The 15,082-nt window shown below is 45.7% G+C and overlaps 1 protein-coding gene across 12 annotated transcripts in view; it reads left to right on the forward strand.

Annotated features, from left to right (window-relative positions):
• MAPT (microtubule associated protein tau) overlaps positions 1-15,082 on the forward strand; it is a 168,963-nt gene that overhangs the window by 132,017 nt on the left and 21,864 nt on the right. For 7 of the 12 annotated variants that reach the window (XM_036754305.1, XM_036754308.1, XM_036754309.1 and 4 more), the window contains 2 exons: positions 3,203-3,295; positions 13,404-13,485. In XM_036754305.1, coding sequence (XP_036610200.1) covers positions 3,203-3,295; positions 13,404-13,485 — 175 coding nt within the window. The remainder of the gene's footprint in view (positions 1-3,202; positions 3,296-13,403; positions 13,486-15,082) is intronic. The other 5 variants (XM_036754307.1, XM_036754306.1, XM_036754298.1 and 2 more) reach the window with 1 other exon arrangement.

Here is a 15,082-nt window from a genome sequence, read left to right on the forward strand (position 1 = left end):
CAAAAAATGAGTATCCCTAAGAAGACAGTGGGACAAAGCTGATCCCCAAAGAAAAGATATGAGAATGTCGCTCTCTCCCTCCCAAATGCAGTCTTGAGTTTGGAACACTGTGCAAAAGGTCAGTCTTAGTTGATGTGGCAGCTTTGCTGAACTTCAAAAAAATCTTTTAAATTCTTTCTTAAAAGGGATCGCTCTCTGGGTGGGATATGGGAGAGCAACAGGACGGAATATGTAGGCCATGTAAAAACAAAACATATCAGTATTTTTAAGAGGGCAGTGAAGAGGTGGGTGCAAGCAGGCTATGACTCTTAACTAATAAAGGACTACAAAGAAAAATATTTATATTTGATGTTGATCTGTGTCCATCCCCAACTTTCTTCCCCTGCCCCAGCTTCTTCTGTACAGTATAATACAGCTCTTGGTCTCTGCCTCTAATAATGGAATCACAACAGATTTCACTAGATCCTGATTGTCTGATAGAGTGCTGAGACTCAGCACCTGTAGTTTAAAGCTCATCCAGATTTTCCGTAACCCTGTTATCTGCAAGCACGCATTTCATGCCCAGGATCAGAGACACCACACTAATAGGACGGTGGGAAGAGCGCAGAATTTGGAATCAGAAGAACTCTGTTCTTACGGATGACTTGGATAAAGGCAAAGATGACATATCTAATTTGTAAATGACAGAAAGCTTGGAGGGACAGTTAACACGCTGGATGGCAGAATCAGGATCCAAAAAAGATGGATGGGCTGAATTCAATGAAGTAAATTCAGTTAACAGGGTTAACTTAACCCAATTCACTTGGATTCAGAAGTCAGCTGAAAACGACCAGGTCTGGAAATCAAGAAATGTGAACTCCTGTTCCAGTCAGTAGGAAGCAGATGTAAATCAGCAGAAGGGTCATTGACTAGAACCAGGGTCCCTGCCTTTGAATTCTAGTCATTAGTCTTCTCCAGGACTGTTTCCTTATTTGTAAAAGGAGGAAGCTGGACTAGTTGGGCTTTCAGGTCCCTTCTGATTTTCAGTAAGAGAACTTATGGCAAGTTACGAAGAGGCAGGGTTAGGCTCTGAAATTTTCTCTGTTAGGAAAATTTCCTAACAATTAGAACTGTCCCAAAAAGTGAGTAAGCTGCCTCAGGAACAGTGAGTTCCTTTCACAGGGCGCTGGTGAACGTTTAACAACTAGATCTCCAGAAAGAAAGGGGGGAAAAGTGTGGAGGACACATTTTAAAGTTTAATGTGCATTTGTTAACATTTTCCCCATCAATTTCTTAATTCTCAGCAGTCAACAGAGCAATAAGTCAAGCCCTGATTTGTAGCATTTGCTGATTTCCAAGGTGTGAATGCTCACGCTGAAAATTTAACAGCCAGCTCTCTGGAGTCATTCGAGCTGGCTCCAGCACAGCCCTTGTTGCCTCTCCGCTAAAGGCTTTGAAGCAGAGGCTGCATATCCATCATGTCGGAGACACGGTAGAGAAGATTCCTGTTAAGGTACAGATTGGACTAGGCGGCTTCTGATGTTGTCTTGGTCACAGCTGGTGAGTTCAGAAAATTCCCAAAGCCTGACAAATGGAACGTGCACCGTTTCATCTACTTGCTTAGACTTCCACAAATGTGGAAGTCAGCAGGCTCCAGATGGATCTAAGCCGTACCCCCAGAACCCTCTCAGTCCCCCAAGATGCAACATCCAGACTTGAAGGTTTGTTCTATACAAGATTGGTCACCTGTTATGTTAGAGAAGTCTGCCTTGTTGGGTGAGGGGATGTGTGTGGCTACACAGGGACACTAGACTGAGTATCACATGGCAAAGAGGACCCAGCTCAAGTTCAACCCCATACCAGAGGCATGTACCCTACAGATTGTCTTCTCCACCCTGGGATCAAGTACTAGGCATATTCCCAGGTCTAGGTGATTTGTGCAGGCCTGGGGATAGCGTGAGCCTCTGCCTAGTTCCACAATAGATGTTCCTTCTAATTCTGAGGTTCTGCGATTCCGTCAGTGTCCTAATTCTGCAGCTTATGAGTCATTTGATGCTGGATGAGTCCCTTAATCTCTGTTAGCCTCCATTTACATTTGTGTAAAATGGAGGTCCTAAAACTATCTAGTACTTGTGAGGAAAACACTTAGAGTATGGCCCTCTACTCCTAAATCTACAGTACTATAATTCATATGTATGAGTCTGTGTGTACTTTAGGGGGAAGGGGTAGAGGGCAAGGGAGAAGGTTGTGGGAGAGCACTGCCCACTGGAAAAGAAAGGAAAGAAAGGATAGGGAAGATAAATTCGTTTCTTTAAGAGTACTCAAGGAATGGGAAACAGGGAGAAAGAGTTCAAAGTGAATACTGCAATGCGAAGGAAGCCTTTCTTTTTTTCCAAGGTTCCTGAAAAAATTTCACAGCTCCACTTGTCTTGTCAAATGGAGGCCCTTTGCATTCTGTCCATCAGGTCCTTGCCATTTAAATTCTATCCTGTTGGTTTTATCCAAAGCAATAATAATAATAAGGCAGGTTTCTCTGTACGGGTTGAGACTTTGGAACAGGGGCAGGTTTTGGAGTCAGAGGGTCCCAGCTTCCTCATCTGAAGAGTGAAGGCGTTGGACTGAGATGAACTCCAGGGTCCCTTCTCGCGCTAAATCTGTGTAACTCATTTGTCCATGTGTACATTTCTGCAAAGTTGTATATAAAATGAATCTCAGTTTCAAACATTTAAGATCTTGCCATTTCATGGAACCCTTTTTCACAGTGCTCATGATTACCTGCCCCTTGAAACATATCTGACTTTGTAAATCCAGATTTTCACCTATTATTTTACCCCCTCCTTGAAGTCCCCGGCGATGAATGTCTTTACAGGATGGCTCTTCCACCCTAAGGATGAGGAGGACTTAGTGCCTCTAACCACTTATTTGCTGTGTATGCTTTTCCAGGTTGTCATTAGAAGCATGGGAGGGCACCGCCTTTCAAAGATTTTTCCTCCCAAGCAACTCCCGTGGGATCGGACTAAGATCTCCTTGGTAGATCCAGAAGAAGCAAGCTGGGCAGTGCCCATTATCAGAGAAATAGCTGCCTCTGGTCCCTTGGGGCAGCAGTGGCAGCAGCTACCGCTAACTTTCCTTGTTCCCAGTGTCGGGAGACCTGAGTACTATAGGGCAGAGGTGCTCCATGCCTGTGTGCTGTGTGACTCATCTTCTTTTCTGGCTGTCAAAGGTGCAGATATTTAATAAGAAGCTGGATCTTAGCAACGTCCAGTCCAAGTGTGGCTCAAAGGATAATATCAAACACGTCCCAGGAGGAGGCAGTGTGAGTACCTGCACCCCTTCAGTGCACCCTACTATGATTTCTTAGAAGTAGCATGTATCTGTGAGACTTAAATAAAGAAGAGAAAGTTTTCTCGACATTCAAATTCCTGGCTCCTCAGCCATTTCTGACAAAGAGGGTTCCAGGGTGGTGCAAGCACTGTGTATTAGGAGTCAAAGAACCAGAATTCAAATCCTGGACTTGCCACATCCTCGCAAGTCAGCTAACTACTCTGGGCCTCAGTTTCCTCAACTGTAAAATAAGAGAATTGGGACTAGATAGCCTCTAAGGTCCCTTCCAGCTCTGAGGCTTGCGATCCTGTGATTCCTTGACCCGTCTTCATGCCCACTGTTCCTAGAAGCGCGGGTTTCCTCCCCCACACACAAGAAGCATGGGGACTGGTGGTAGCTAAGACAGAGATGAGGCAAAGAGATGCTTGGGGTCACCTGTACAGAAAGAAAGTTCAACTCTTAAAGCATAATTAAGAAACTACTAGCAGACCTCATTGCAGACCCCTGGAAAAGTAGCCATTATTGCAAATTGTTACACCATTGCCCAAGGACATTGGGATATGAGAGCTGGAAACACTGGTGCCTCATCTGGCCCATGAACTGCATTAGTCAACCAGAGGAATGTAAGGCCCTCATGTCCTTCAGCAACCCTGTGGGCACCTGGCAAATATTCACTGATGATGTCAAGAGCTATTTAATTTCTCACCCATGAAGCTCCTCTCTGAAGCTCATCATAGAGCAATTTCCAAGGAACTAGCTCAAGTAAGGGCCCCAGGGGTGCTGCTCGGGCCTAGGCCCAGCTGCGTCAGTCCTAAAGAGGAAGGATTTTCCCCTTGCCTTCTTCCTGAGGAGTAACTAGGAGCTCTAGTGGTGGGGAGGGCGGATCCCTTTGTCAAATTTCGCATTTGGATGAGGAGCCACTGGAATTTCAGTTTGCCCCACGCTATCAGCCATTTCTCATGCTTTGGATGGGGCAGGCATAAACCGCTTGTTCCCTTGGCATAAGCAAAGACCAGCTGTCAGCCAGCTTTGGCCTCTTTGTGCTTTTGCAAGGAGAGAAGAGGCATCTGGGGCCTGCCAGGCCTATGCCAAGGCCAGTTCTTCCCCTTCGCTGGTGGAGAAAGTACAGATGGGGAGCAGCCCCAATGTAAGTTTGAGAAAGCTGAAGCCTTCAGATAGAGCATTTGAGATGGGAGTGTGGAAATACTGCTTGGGGGCCCATGCTCAGCTTCCCAGGAGGACCGCTACAAGGCTGGCATCCTTATTTCTTATTGGTCTTTGGGTGGTGCTGTTGCCACAAACTTTGACTGAAAGTGTCTCCCTGTTCTCCTCCAACCCCACCCAGGCCCTGGGGCTGCCACCTAGTTAATGATCTGTCCACAAAGATCTAAGTGCAGCAAGGGAGTCTTGCTATTTAAAAAAAAAAAAAAAACCTTTTGGGAAAAAGCAATAGCAGCTCGCTCCTCATTTATCCGGTTTGTGATTCATCTTGTTCTGCAGGCTTACTGCCTGTGCAGCCTTGGGGCACTGGTTTTCTTATCTGGAAACTGAGGGGGTTAGTCAAGAGGATCTCTAAGGACCAATTCAGCTCTGAATTCTATGCACCTACATGAATGTCAGCTGCTATTATCATCTACCTCACCCTGGGTCATGCATGTCAGGTTTTCCTAAAGAAGGGCATGCCTGTACATCGCCTATGTGACCACCATGATGCATTGTCTGGGAGGCCCAGCCTCCCAGGCCTCTTTCTCTCCTAAGAACTATCATCTGTACTGTAGAGCAACATGGAATATTGATTCTTGCCATGTACCACCAATGTCCTGCCCCAAACAGCCTAATGCCAACTTCCTGCTGTTAAACCTTCTCGTTGCCAAATGCTCACCCTAGCACCTAGCAGCTGTTGCATGGCATTGTTGCTAACCCCTCTCCCAGTATCTGTTGTCACCTTCCAACCACCCACTTCCTTTCATCCCCCTTGACCTCTGCTGCTTGATAAGAAGAATGTGCAAAAAAACCAAAACCATCTCGAATCCATGATGATGGACTCCAGTGTGTATGCTTTGGGCTTTTAGCTTAAGATGTTGGATGAAAAGGATTTAAGGAGTAACCTTCCCTCAGAATCCATCCCAAACTGCAGATCCAGGATAAGAAGACTATCCTCACCAGCTTGAGTTGGGTTAGTAAAGAGGGTCAGAGTCATTGTAGAAGAGAGTCCAAGATCAAGGGGTCCATCTCCATATGGTCCAAGGAGTTTTGCTGAGTGCCAGAGTATAGGATTTTAAAGCTATTGAAGGTCTATCTTGCCAGTACCCAGCTACTACCTACTACAATGGGGAACTAGCCGAAAGAATATGGATGGCTCCATTCATCCCATTCTCACTACTGGGGAAAATAAATAAATAAATAAATACTTCATAATTCATGCCCTATGTATGGTTGTGGGTTAGGAACACCTTTTTTTGTTTGTTTTTTAATTATTGTCATTTTAAGAACCTTCAGTTCCCAGAGTATCTGGGAATATCACCAAAGATCCTTGGGCTCCCAATCTTCTTGTCAGGGTCAGCTGGTGACGTGACTCTATTCCTCATAATTGTGGTTTGACCCTTATAAGGGATCGCCCACCTGACAAACCCCCTTCTTGGTTTTATATTCTGTCCCTTGGCAGGTAACCACTGTTTCTTCCCATGACTATCAAGCAGAAAACTTTTCCTGTTGGAAGGACTACAGGCTGGGGAAATTCTGACCTCCTATAAATTGTGAGCCTCAATTGGAATTATTTTTTCTGCAGAGTTGGGCAATCTTCTGGGTGGCCCACAGCAATTGTCCCCATGGGTGGTCCAGAGGGTGGTCTGAGGAGCAGCAACAGAAGTGGTTTCTGGCACCAAGCTACCTACCCTCTGACTCCAGCTGCTGGCAAGTTCATATTCTCCATCCATCCCTCTCTCTCTCTCTCTCTCTCTCTCTCTCTCTCTCTCTCTCTCTCTCTCTCTCTTTCGCCCTCTCCCCCTTTCCCTCCCTCCCCCCCTCCCCCTCGCTCTCCCTTTCTCCCTCCCTCCCTCCTCCCCTTTCTCCCTCCCTCCCCATCTTTTCTCCCTCTTCTCTCTTCCTCCACCTCCATCTCCCCTTTTCTCCTTTCTCTCCCTCTCCACTTCTCTCTCTCCTTCCCTCCCCCCTTTTTCCATTCTTCTCTCTCTTCCTCCATCTCCCCATTTCTCTCCCTTTCTCTCCCTTCCTTCTTTCTCTCTCCCTCTCCCCTTTTCTCCTCTTTTCTCTCCCCACCATCTCTCTCTCCCCCTCTCCCCTTCTCTCCTTTTCTCTCCCTCCCTTTTTCTGATCTAGACTTTTCCATTAGAGCTTCCAGGAAGAAGCAAGCAAGAAATCAACCCCCATGCCCAGGGTTGGGGAAGGCAGTCCTCTCCACAGAGCCTTAGTGCCAGAAGCCTATAGGTGTGGGCCAGCTGGAGCACAGAGAGTTGGGGCTGTTGCCACCCTCAGCTTTGTCTCTTTGGTCCTCCACTAATCCCCACCCCCAGCCATGCAGTGTTCCTATAGGGACAAGAGCCATTTATTCCCACCTCTCTCCACTGTTTTCTTCCCAGCCCCAAAGCCTGGACCAGGCCTCATCCCCAAATTTTTCATTTAACAGGTACTTATTGCCTAAGTCAAACTTCTCATCCAGGCTCTAAGTTACCTGCTGCCCTTCCACCCTCCATTGTTCACATTCTACCACTCAGTCTCTGCCACCTCTACCTTTCTTGCCCAGACCGAAAGAAAAATCAGCCTTGATCACACTGATACCCCTACATGCCCTTACATGTACGCATACACATTGTGGTAGGTGACTAATAGCTCCCAATAAGAAGCCTGGCATTGTGGGTAGAGAATGGGCCTTAGAGGCAATAAGACCCAAGTCCAAGTATTACCTTTAATTCATACCACCTGGGTAGCCTCTCAGTGTCCCCAGCAATTCACTACAAGCTCTAGATGAGCCTCCAGTCTGTATTGGCAGAGGTTGTCAATATACCAGGAATTTTTCATACTTTTGCAGACCTAGGTCTGGATCCAAAAAGCCCACCACCAGGCTATTGTCCAATCAATCAATGAAATAGCAAATTATGGTGAAAACTTGATTCACGTTCAAAGCACCGGGAATGGAAAATTGGGGATAATTGAATTTTCTAGTTAACTGAGAGTTCAGTACAGAGTCCTTTTTGATTCAGACGTCATTGTTAAAAGCTTTCTTGTTGGGACACGGTCTTGCCTTAGTGAGTCAAGAGTAAACATGATTGCCTCTTTTCTTGGTTAAGAAGACCTGAATTCAAATGTGACCTCAGACACTTGCTAGCTAAGTGATGCTGGACAAGTCATTTCACCACTGTCTGCCCCAGTTTCTCTAAAATGGGGAAGGAGATAACACCAACCTCCTAGGGTTGTCATGAGGATAAAATGAGATCATATTTGTAAAATGTTTTACCAACCTTAAAGTGCTGTATAAATAAATGCTAACTGTTGTTATGATTATCAGTATGGTTGTAATATTTGACCAGCTCTCTGTGTGTAAGATGATGGAGGTCGATGGAGAAGGTCTGAGGGACTGGACCAAATCTTTACTAATTCCTCTAGGCGCACCCCCAGAAGCCCCTTTTTGAATAGATAGCTCCTTGAGAGCCTGGATTCTTTTCCTCTGATGGGGGAAGAGGTGAGGAAAGACCTTGAGTTATTGAGGTTGGGCTGTCCAAAGCTATTTCTGTTAACCCAAGTCTCTGTTCTCCGAATACTGGTTTGTTTTGTGCTGTTCTTACTGGATATCATTAGCACATTAGAGGTTGGGGTTCTTTTTTGGGGGGCAGGGTACCCTGAAGCAGCGAGCCTGAGGAACCCAAAAGTGAAGAAGTGAGGATAAACCTAATTCACCTCATGGTTTTATTGTGGAAAAATAGGGCTTTGCAAACCAAAATTGAAAAGCCTTTCTCCACTGGAGCTGCTCTTACCCTGCTGACACTCTAGTTATGGTCTAATAGCCACTTATCTGTATAGGAACCATCAGTTAAATAAACCCTTAAGTGGAGAACAGAGGTGTCAAACTGATTGTAAATTACTGATGTGTGAGTGTGTGTATAAATACACACTCATATTTGTACACATACACACATAAACATCTATATGTTTACATGTACACACACACACACACACACACACACAAACCAAGAAGGGCAAAAAGGGTGATGACAGAATAGGAGAGAAAAAGATGCAGGCAAAGGAATACATGGGATCTCCATCACAACGTGCATAAACTGTGTTTCACCATCAAGAAGCAGCCACACCAAGGGTCATGGCCATGATGCCCCACCTGCCTCCTCCCAGCCAACCCCAAATCCCAGTCCCCAAGGCTGAGCTTGAGAACTCACAATAAGGTCATCCCCTCTCAGGGGAGTGGGTTGGGAGAACCCAGAGCCCCTCCATTTCCCACTATTCTTTGCTCCTAGACAGCAGCGAGGCCTCCTAGGGCGGGGAGAGGACAGGGCCTCAGGACTCAGAGCCAAAAATTGGAATCAAGAGTGATGGCGGCGTAGAGTAGGGTAGGCGCTCCCCTCCCCTGCTGGTCCCAGAAATACAAACTGTTCTGCAGCTGTTTCTGGCACTGGTGTCTTTGGGGGGGGGGGCGGGTTGGGAGTCTTCCACTGTTATTCACCCTGCTTACTGGTTATTTTTACTATCCTCTGCTCTTAAATGGTGTGTTCACCCACTCTGAATTACCCCCACTGGCTGCCTCCTCTGCTGCGCCTACCATACTGCTCAGTGTGCTAGAGGAAATTTGCTCGCTGGATCAATGACAAATTATATCTGATCTCTGCTGAGCCCTCACTGCCACAAGGCAAGGGTTTTACCCTTCCCTCCTTAATTCACTATCGAATTCTTCACATCAGCTATTCCAACCTCTTCCTTCCTCAAACCCTTACATCACATCCTTCCCCCTGCTCCCCTCAGCCAAGGCCCTCACCTTATACTTATTTTCCATCAAAGGCCATCCACCATGAGGTTCTTTATCTTCTCTCTCCTAAAACATCCCCTCCCCATATTCTCTCCTTTATACCATTCTGCAGAAGAGATGGCCTCTCTCTTCACTAAGATGGGCCCCTCTGCTTGAACCTTTGGTCCCAAACTGTCCTGTTTTCTCTGTCAGATTGTCTCACAGTCATCCCCTTCCCTCTTTAATTGTCAATCTCTCTTTGTCTGTTGGCTCCTTCCTCTGCTGCTTGGGCACATGGGTGCCCGGGACTGTCTCATCTCTTGAAAAAGCTTCACTTGGTTCTGTTATCCCCAGAAACCATGCGTTCTTAACCTAGTTTGTAAATTTTAAAAAATATATATAACTATTTAAATATAATTAATTCCTTTGTAATCTTATGTATTTTATTTTATTCATTTAAAAACATCACGATAAAAGGTCTGTAGGCTTCACCAGACTGCCACAGGGGGCCATGCCACACAGACAAAGGTAAGAATTCCTGCCTTAAGCCATCAAATGCCTAGAAAAAGTTGTCCACACTCCCTTGTCTATACTCCTTCTTCTCTCATTTGCTTCTCAGTCTCTAGCAATCTGACTTCTGACCTCATCACTTAACTGAAACTCCTCTCTCTGAAGTCACCAATGACCTTTTAATTGACAGACACAGGGCCCGGTGAAAGTCTTCATCCTTCTTGACCTCTCCGCATTTGACATTTGACACTGTTGACCACCCTGTCCTCCATAATTTCTCCTCTCTAGGTTTTTGTGTCAGTGTTCTCCCATGGTTCTCCTCTTACCTGTCTGAACTCTCCCTCCCAAAATTTCCTTTGCTCAGTTGTCATCACCATCATCATCATCTGTTTTACCCCCCACTGTAGGTGTACCCAAAAATTCTGACCTGTACTCTTTCCTCTTCTTTCTCTTTACCCTCTCAGTGAAACTCATCAGTTCTCATGGATTCAATTGTCCCAATTATCAATTACCCAGGAGTAGATGACTCCCAGATCTATATATCCGCTCTGGTCTGCATCTAGGATAGAGTGCTAGCCTTGGAGTCAGGAAGACCTGAATTCAAATCTGGCCTCAGATACTAGCTCTCCAATCTTGGGCAAAGTCACTTAAAGTCACTTGACTTGGTTTCTTCAGCTGTTAAAAAGGAGATGATAACAGCCCCTGTCTTCTAGGATTGTCATGAAGAACAAATGTGATCATATTTGTATATTTGCACTATATAAATGCTAGTTATTATTCATCTCTCTTCTGTGATCTGGACATTTCCCACTGGATGTTCCAAAGGCACCTCAGACTCACTGTGTTTCCCCTAGGCCCACTCTTCTTCTTGACTTAAGTGTTTCTGTTAAGGGCACCACCAGCCTTCCAGTTCCCCAGGGTCCATGATCTCTCAGAATCTTCCTCTACTCATGCTCTATACCCAGCCCATTCCCAAATCCTGCCCATTTTCCCTCCATATCATCTCTCACATCTGACTCTTCTTCACTTACAACCACCCACCCTAGTTCAGACCCTCATAACCTCTCATGTGGCCTAGAACAATGGCTTTATAACTGTTCTCCCTGCCTGAAGCCCTTCCTGCACACCACTCAGAAGCCATGTTCTTAAAAGCACAGATCTGACAATGCAATGACTCCCCCTGCTCATTGAACTCAAGGGGCTCCTTCTTGCCTCCTGAATAAAAAACATAGACCCCTCAGTTTGGTGCTGAAAGCCCTTCACATCCTTGCTCCGCCCTCCCCTTTCCAGGCTCATGACACATTATTTCAGCCCCTTACACAAGCTTCGGTTCCAGCCAGGCTGACCTACTTACTGTTCCCTATATTCAACATTCCATCTCATCTCAGTGCCTGTGCATAGTCTGGAATTCCATGCCTGGAATGCCCTCCCTAGGTCACCTCTACCTCTTAGACTCCCTAGCTCAGTGTCACTCTTCCTACAGGAGGCCTTTGCTGATCCCAGTTTCTAGTGCCCTCCCCCAATTACTTTTTTTTACTTTGGTATATACTTTATGGAAGAAGTGGGGAGAGACTGGTCCCTCAGTGGTCAGTGGTTCCCTCTTTTACCTGTATGTTTGCTTACTTGGATATATGTTATTTTCCTTGATAATATGCAAACTCTCTAAAGGGAGAGGTTTTTTTGCATCTGTGTACCTAGCACTTCACAAAATGAGGCACATACTAGGTACTTGATGCTCCCATCCATTGGGAATTTATCACAAGGTTGGAATTATTTTGATTTGTAGATGAAACAGCAAGAATGAAAATTAATAAGTTGTGAAGTGGGTCTTCATCAAAGGGTTTTCAAATAGAACTCTTTTCCCCCACGGGTATATGCTGTAAATAACTCATATTCCTAGGGAAGAATTGGTCATGACTGAGCAGCAAGATCAGACTCATTAAAATAGATACCAGTATGACAAACCTCTGACCAAGAGGCCCAGACCTCAGCCAAGAGACCACATATTTCCAATAGTTTTTGAAATAACAAAACTCCGCTTCTGCCAAAGAACTGGATCAGTCCTGCAAGGGTCCCCGTAAGGGCTGTGGTGGTTCCTGTGTCCATCCCCAGCAGCGTAAGACTTAAATGTAATTCCTTTGACACCACTGAGGCTATTGAAAAGTCTTTGTTGAAGGTGGCCGAACTCATTTAGATAAATAAGTTCTGGTGTGTTTGTTTCAAAATTCAATCACATGATGCCATGTCCCCCACTTCATATAGGTCAAATCCTGCTCTGTCCACAGACATTTTAATTATTTGGAAATCTTTTGTTTCCCCTCCTCCCCTACAGCTTACCACCTTTTGGGGCTTATACTTCACAATGCTTAATAATTGCTTATTCACCAACCAATCAATACCATTGGCTTATTTTGAGAGATCCATGGTCCTGTCACTTCAATTATCTCTTTAGTGAGACAGATCTCAGCACAGACCTGCCTCTGATGGGCCCCCTGGATGAGAGTGGCTTCAACTACCCAACAGTGTTTTGGAATTAATGGGCCATGACTGGGCCTTGAAATCTTTGTTTCCACAGGTCAGAACTTACTGTACCCAGGGTATGTTTCACTGATATGTAGAGTAGCTATACTCTCACCAGGTGATGAGACTCCTAAAGATTTGCCACAGTCGGGCCTCTGGAGCAGGGTGGTGGGGTTGCCTTGTGATGTTTTCTGTGCTGTTGAAAAGTATGGTCTAGCATTGGAGTCCATCAGCCCTGCCCTGTGTCTGTCTGAGTCCCATGGAGCTTGCAATCTGTTTAACCACTAACTGGGTTTCAGCTGTCTTCTCCGGTCTCTGTTTCACCCTCGCCTGACTGTGCCCATCTAGTGTCCCAAAGACTCCCTGTGCCCAGGCACCCGGTGCTTTTAATAACTGGATCTTTGAAACAGCTTCTGAACTGAGCTGGCCACTGCACTGCTTATGTCTCAGCGTCCAGTCTTGCTGGAATTATGGTGTTTGGGGGGGGGAGGGGAGAGAACTCAGGTGAAAGCAGCATTAATTAGTAAATTGGCCTTCTGTCCTCTGACCTTTCTAAAAAGCCTTGTGTCCGGTGTAACTGACTTTGACTACTTCTCTTCTTTCAGCGATGGGGACATAAATCTAGCATCAGAGAAAGGTATTTTCTTTGAGGGGGGAATGACTGTTGTACAGATGAAGCTGAGCCGATTTAGCAGTCTCCATATGCCTTAACTCTGCCTCTGGGGTCACTGGCCTCCGTGGAAATATGGAAGTCCAGTGTACGCTACCCTGCATCCCTTGAGGATGAAACTAGTGTTCCAGCGACACCTTTTCCCACCCCAGTTGCAGTGTTTCTTCTTGGGGCTTGGATCCAAACAGGGGACTGGGTTTATACAGCCGCATTTTATTGTTATAACCAAATTTAAAATCCTGTTTTTTTTATTTTTTTCTATCTACTTTCCCCACCCTTCCCCCTTTTATTTCCCCTTTTCCTAACCTTTCCCTTCCCTTCATCTTGCTTTTCCCCTGTTCTTCCTGTCCCCTTCTTCTCTTCCTAATTCCCCTCCTTTCTGTCTTCCCCTGACCCCCTGCCCTCCTTTCCCTCTCTCCATGCTTCCAGGTGCAAATAGTATACAAGCCAGTCGACCTGAGCAAGGTGACTTCCAAGTGTGGCTCATTGGGCAACATCCACCACAAACCAGGTAGTCCCAAAAGAGATACTGTGGGGGCTGGGTACAAGATCTTTTCTAGGTGATCGAATATTCTCTGTAGCTATTTACCTTTTTGGCCTATTTCCAACAAGGAATCGTCAAAGGTAGAACATTTTTTGTCTGCCTGGGTGTTTTCTTCCTCTCTTTCCCTTGCTAAGATGCTTTAACCACGGGCATATTTCCTTGAAAGAATATGAAAGGGAGGGTCATATTCAGAAATGAAGGTGATCTAGAAACCAAGTGTTTGATAATACCTTTTAAAAAAGGCTATAAAGGGTAAAGGCAAATACTTTTTTTTGTCTTATACCCTCTGGTTCTCAAAGCAAGATCTGTGGAGGGCCTGTTACTGTGCCCTGCCATAATGCCAGGACAGGGATGGGCTAGTGGCCCAGGGATATCTCTGGGGGGCCCTGGGTGGCTTTGCATGATGCTGGGGGCATCTGCCATTACGTCACTGTTGTCCCTGCTGAGCTTGGATGAGAAATGGTATACCGCACTCCCCCTATCTCTTTATAGCCATATTCCAAATACTTAGGGACAAAGGATTTCCATCTTGGTTCAAGCCCTTAGCACATTCAACAAATGTTCACCAAGTTGCTACTATGTCAAGGAGTTGTAGTCTCTTGGCAAATACCCCTGCATCCCAAAGGCTCTAGCAAAGCCAAAGTCCTTGGGAACAGAAGGACACACAGAAGCAAAATCCAAACCTGTGCATCGTTTTTGGCTGCTCACAGACATTTGCCAGAATTGAGTGTCTGCCCATGGCAGCTGCTCAACAAATGGCATTGTCCTGGAGTTCTTTCTTTTCCTGCTCTTCTAACAATAATGGTGCCGGCCACCTCTTCCCATGTCCAGGCTCCTACAATTGCCACTTTCCTGTTTTAATTGAGTAATTTTTTTCTCAGGGTATGAGATTAGGGATCTTAGGCTTACAAGAATATCAGGCTTAGAAAGGAATCTGACAGGGCCCTCTTATAGAATTTGGAATTTCTAATGATTTGACTTGGATTGGGCTAAAATTTATCTTGGGATCCTTAATTTGCTTAACAGACCCATTTTTAAAAATTTTTTACTTTTTGAGACTGGATCTTCCTGTCTCACCCAGGCTGGAAGTACAGTGACCACCCCCAGGCCCTACCCCACTGCTTATAAGCATGGACCCTTTGACCAGCTCTGTTTCTGATCTGGCCAGTTAGGCAGCTAGGCTCCCCACCCCCCATCCCAGGGGCTCACCCATGGTGCCAGACTTGGTCCAGACACTCCATCAGCTTTAGCCCCCCACACCCCATTCCCAGGACTTCAGAACTCCCAAGCTCAAACAATCCATCAGCCTCATTATCCCCCAGGAACAAGGGGCTACAGGCATTTGCCACAATGCCTGGCAATTCCATTCTTCTTGGATAATGTAAACAGGGCTGGGGAGTTGGGAAATATATCTCTTTTTCTTAAGAAAACCAACTATTTTCAAGCACTTTGGCAGGCATGTGAACCATTAAGGTGCTGATTAAAGATGAGTTTTAGCTGTATATTAAAGTAGGTCTGGAGGCAGTTTGTAAGCTGCTCCTTCAAGTTAATAGGTAATCGTTTA

Source organism: Trichosurus vulpecula, chromosome 4 (assembly GCF_011100635.1).
Source record: "Trichosurus vulpecula isolate mTriVul1 chromosome 4, mTriVul1.pri, whole genome shotgun sequence".
Taxonomy (NCBI): domain Eukaryota; kingdom Metazoa; phylum Chordata; class Mammalia; order Diprotodontia; family Phalangeridae; genus Trichosurus; species Trichosurus vulpecula.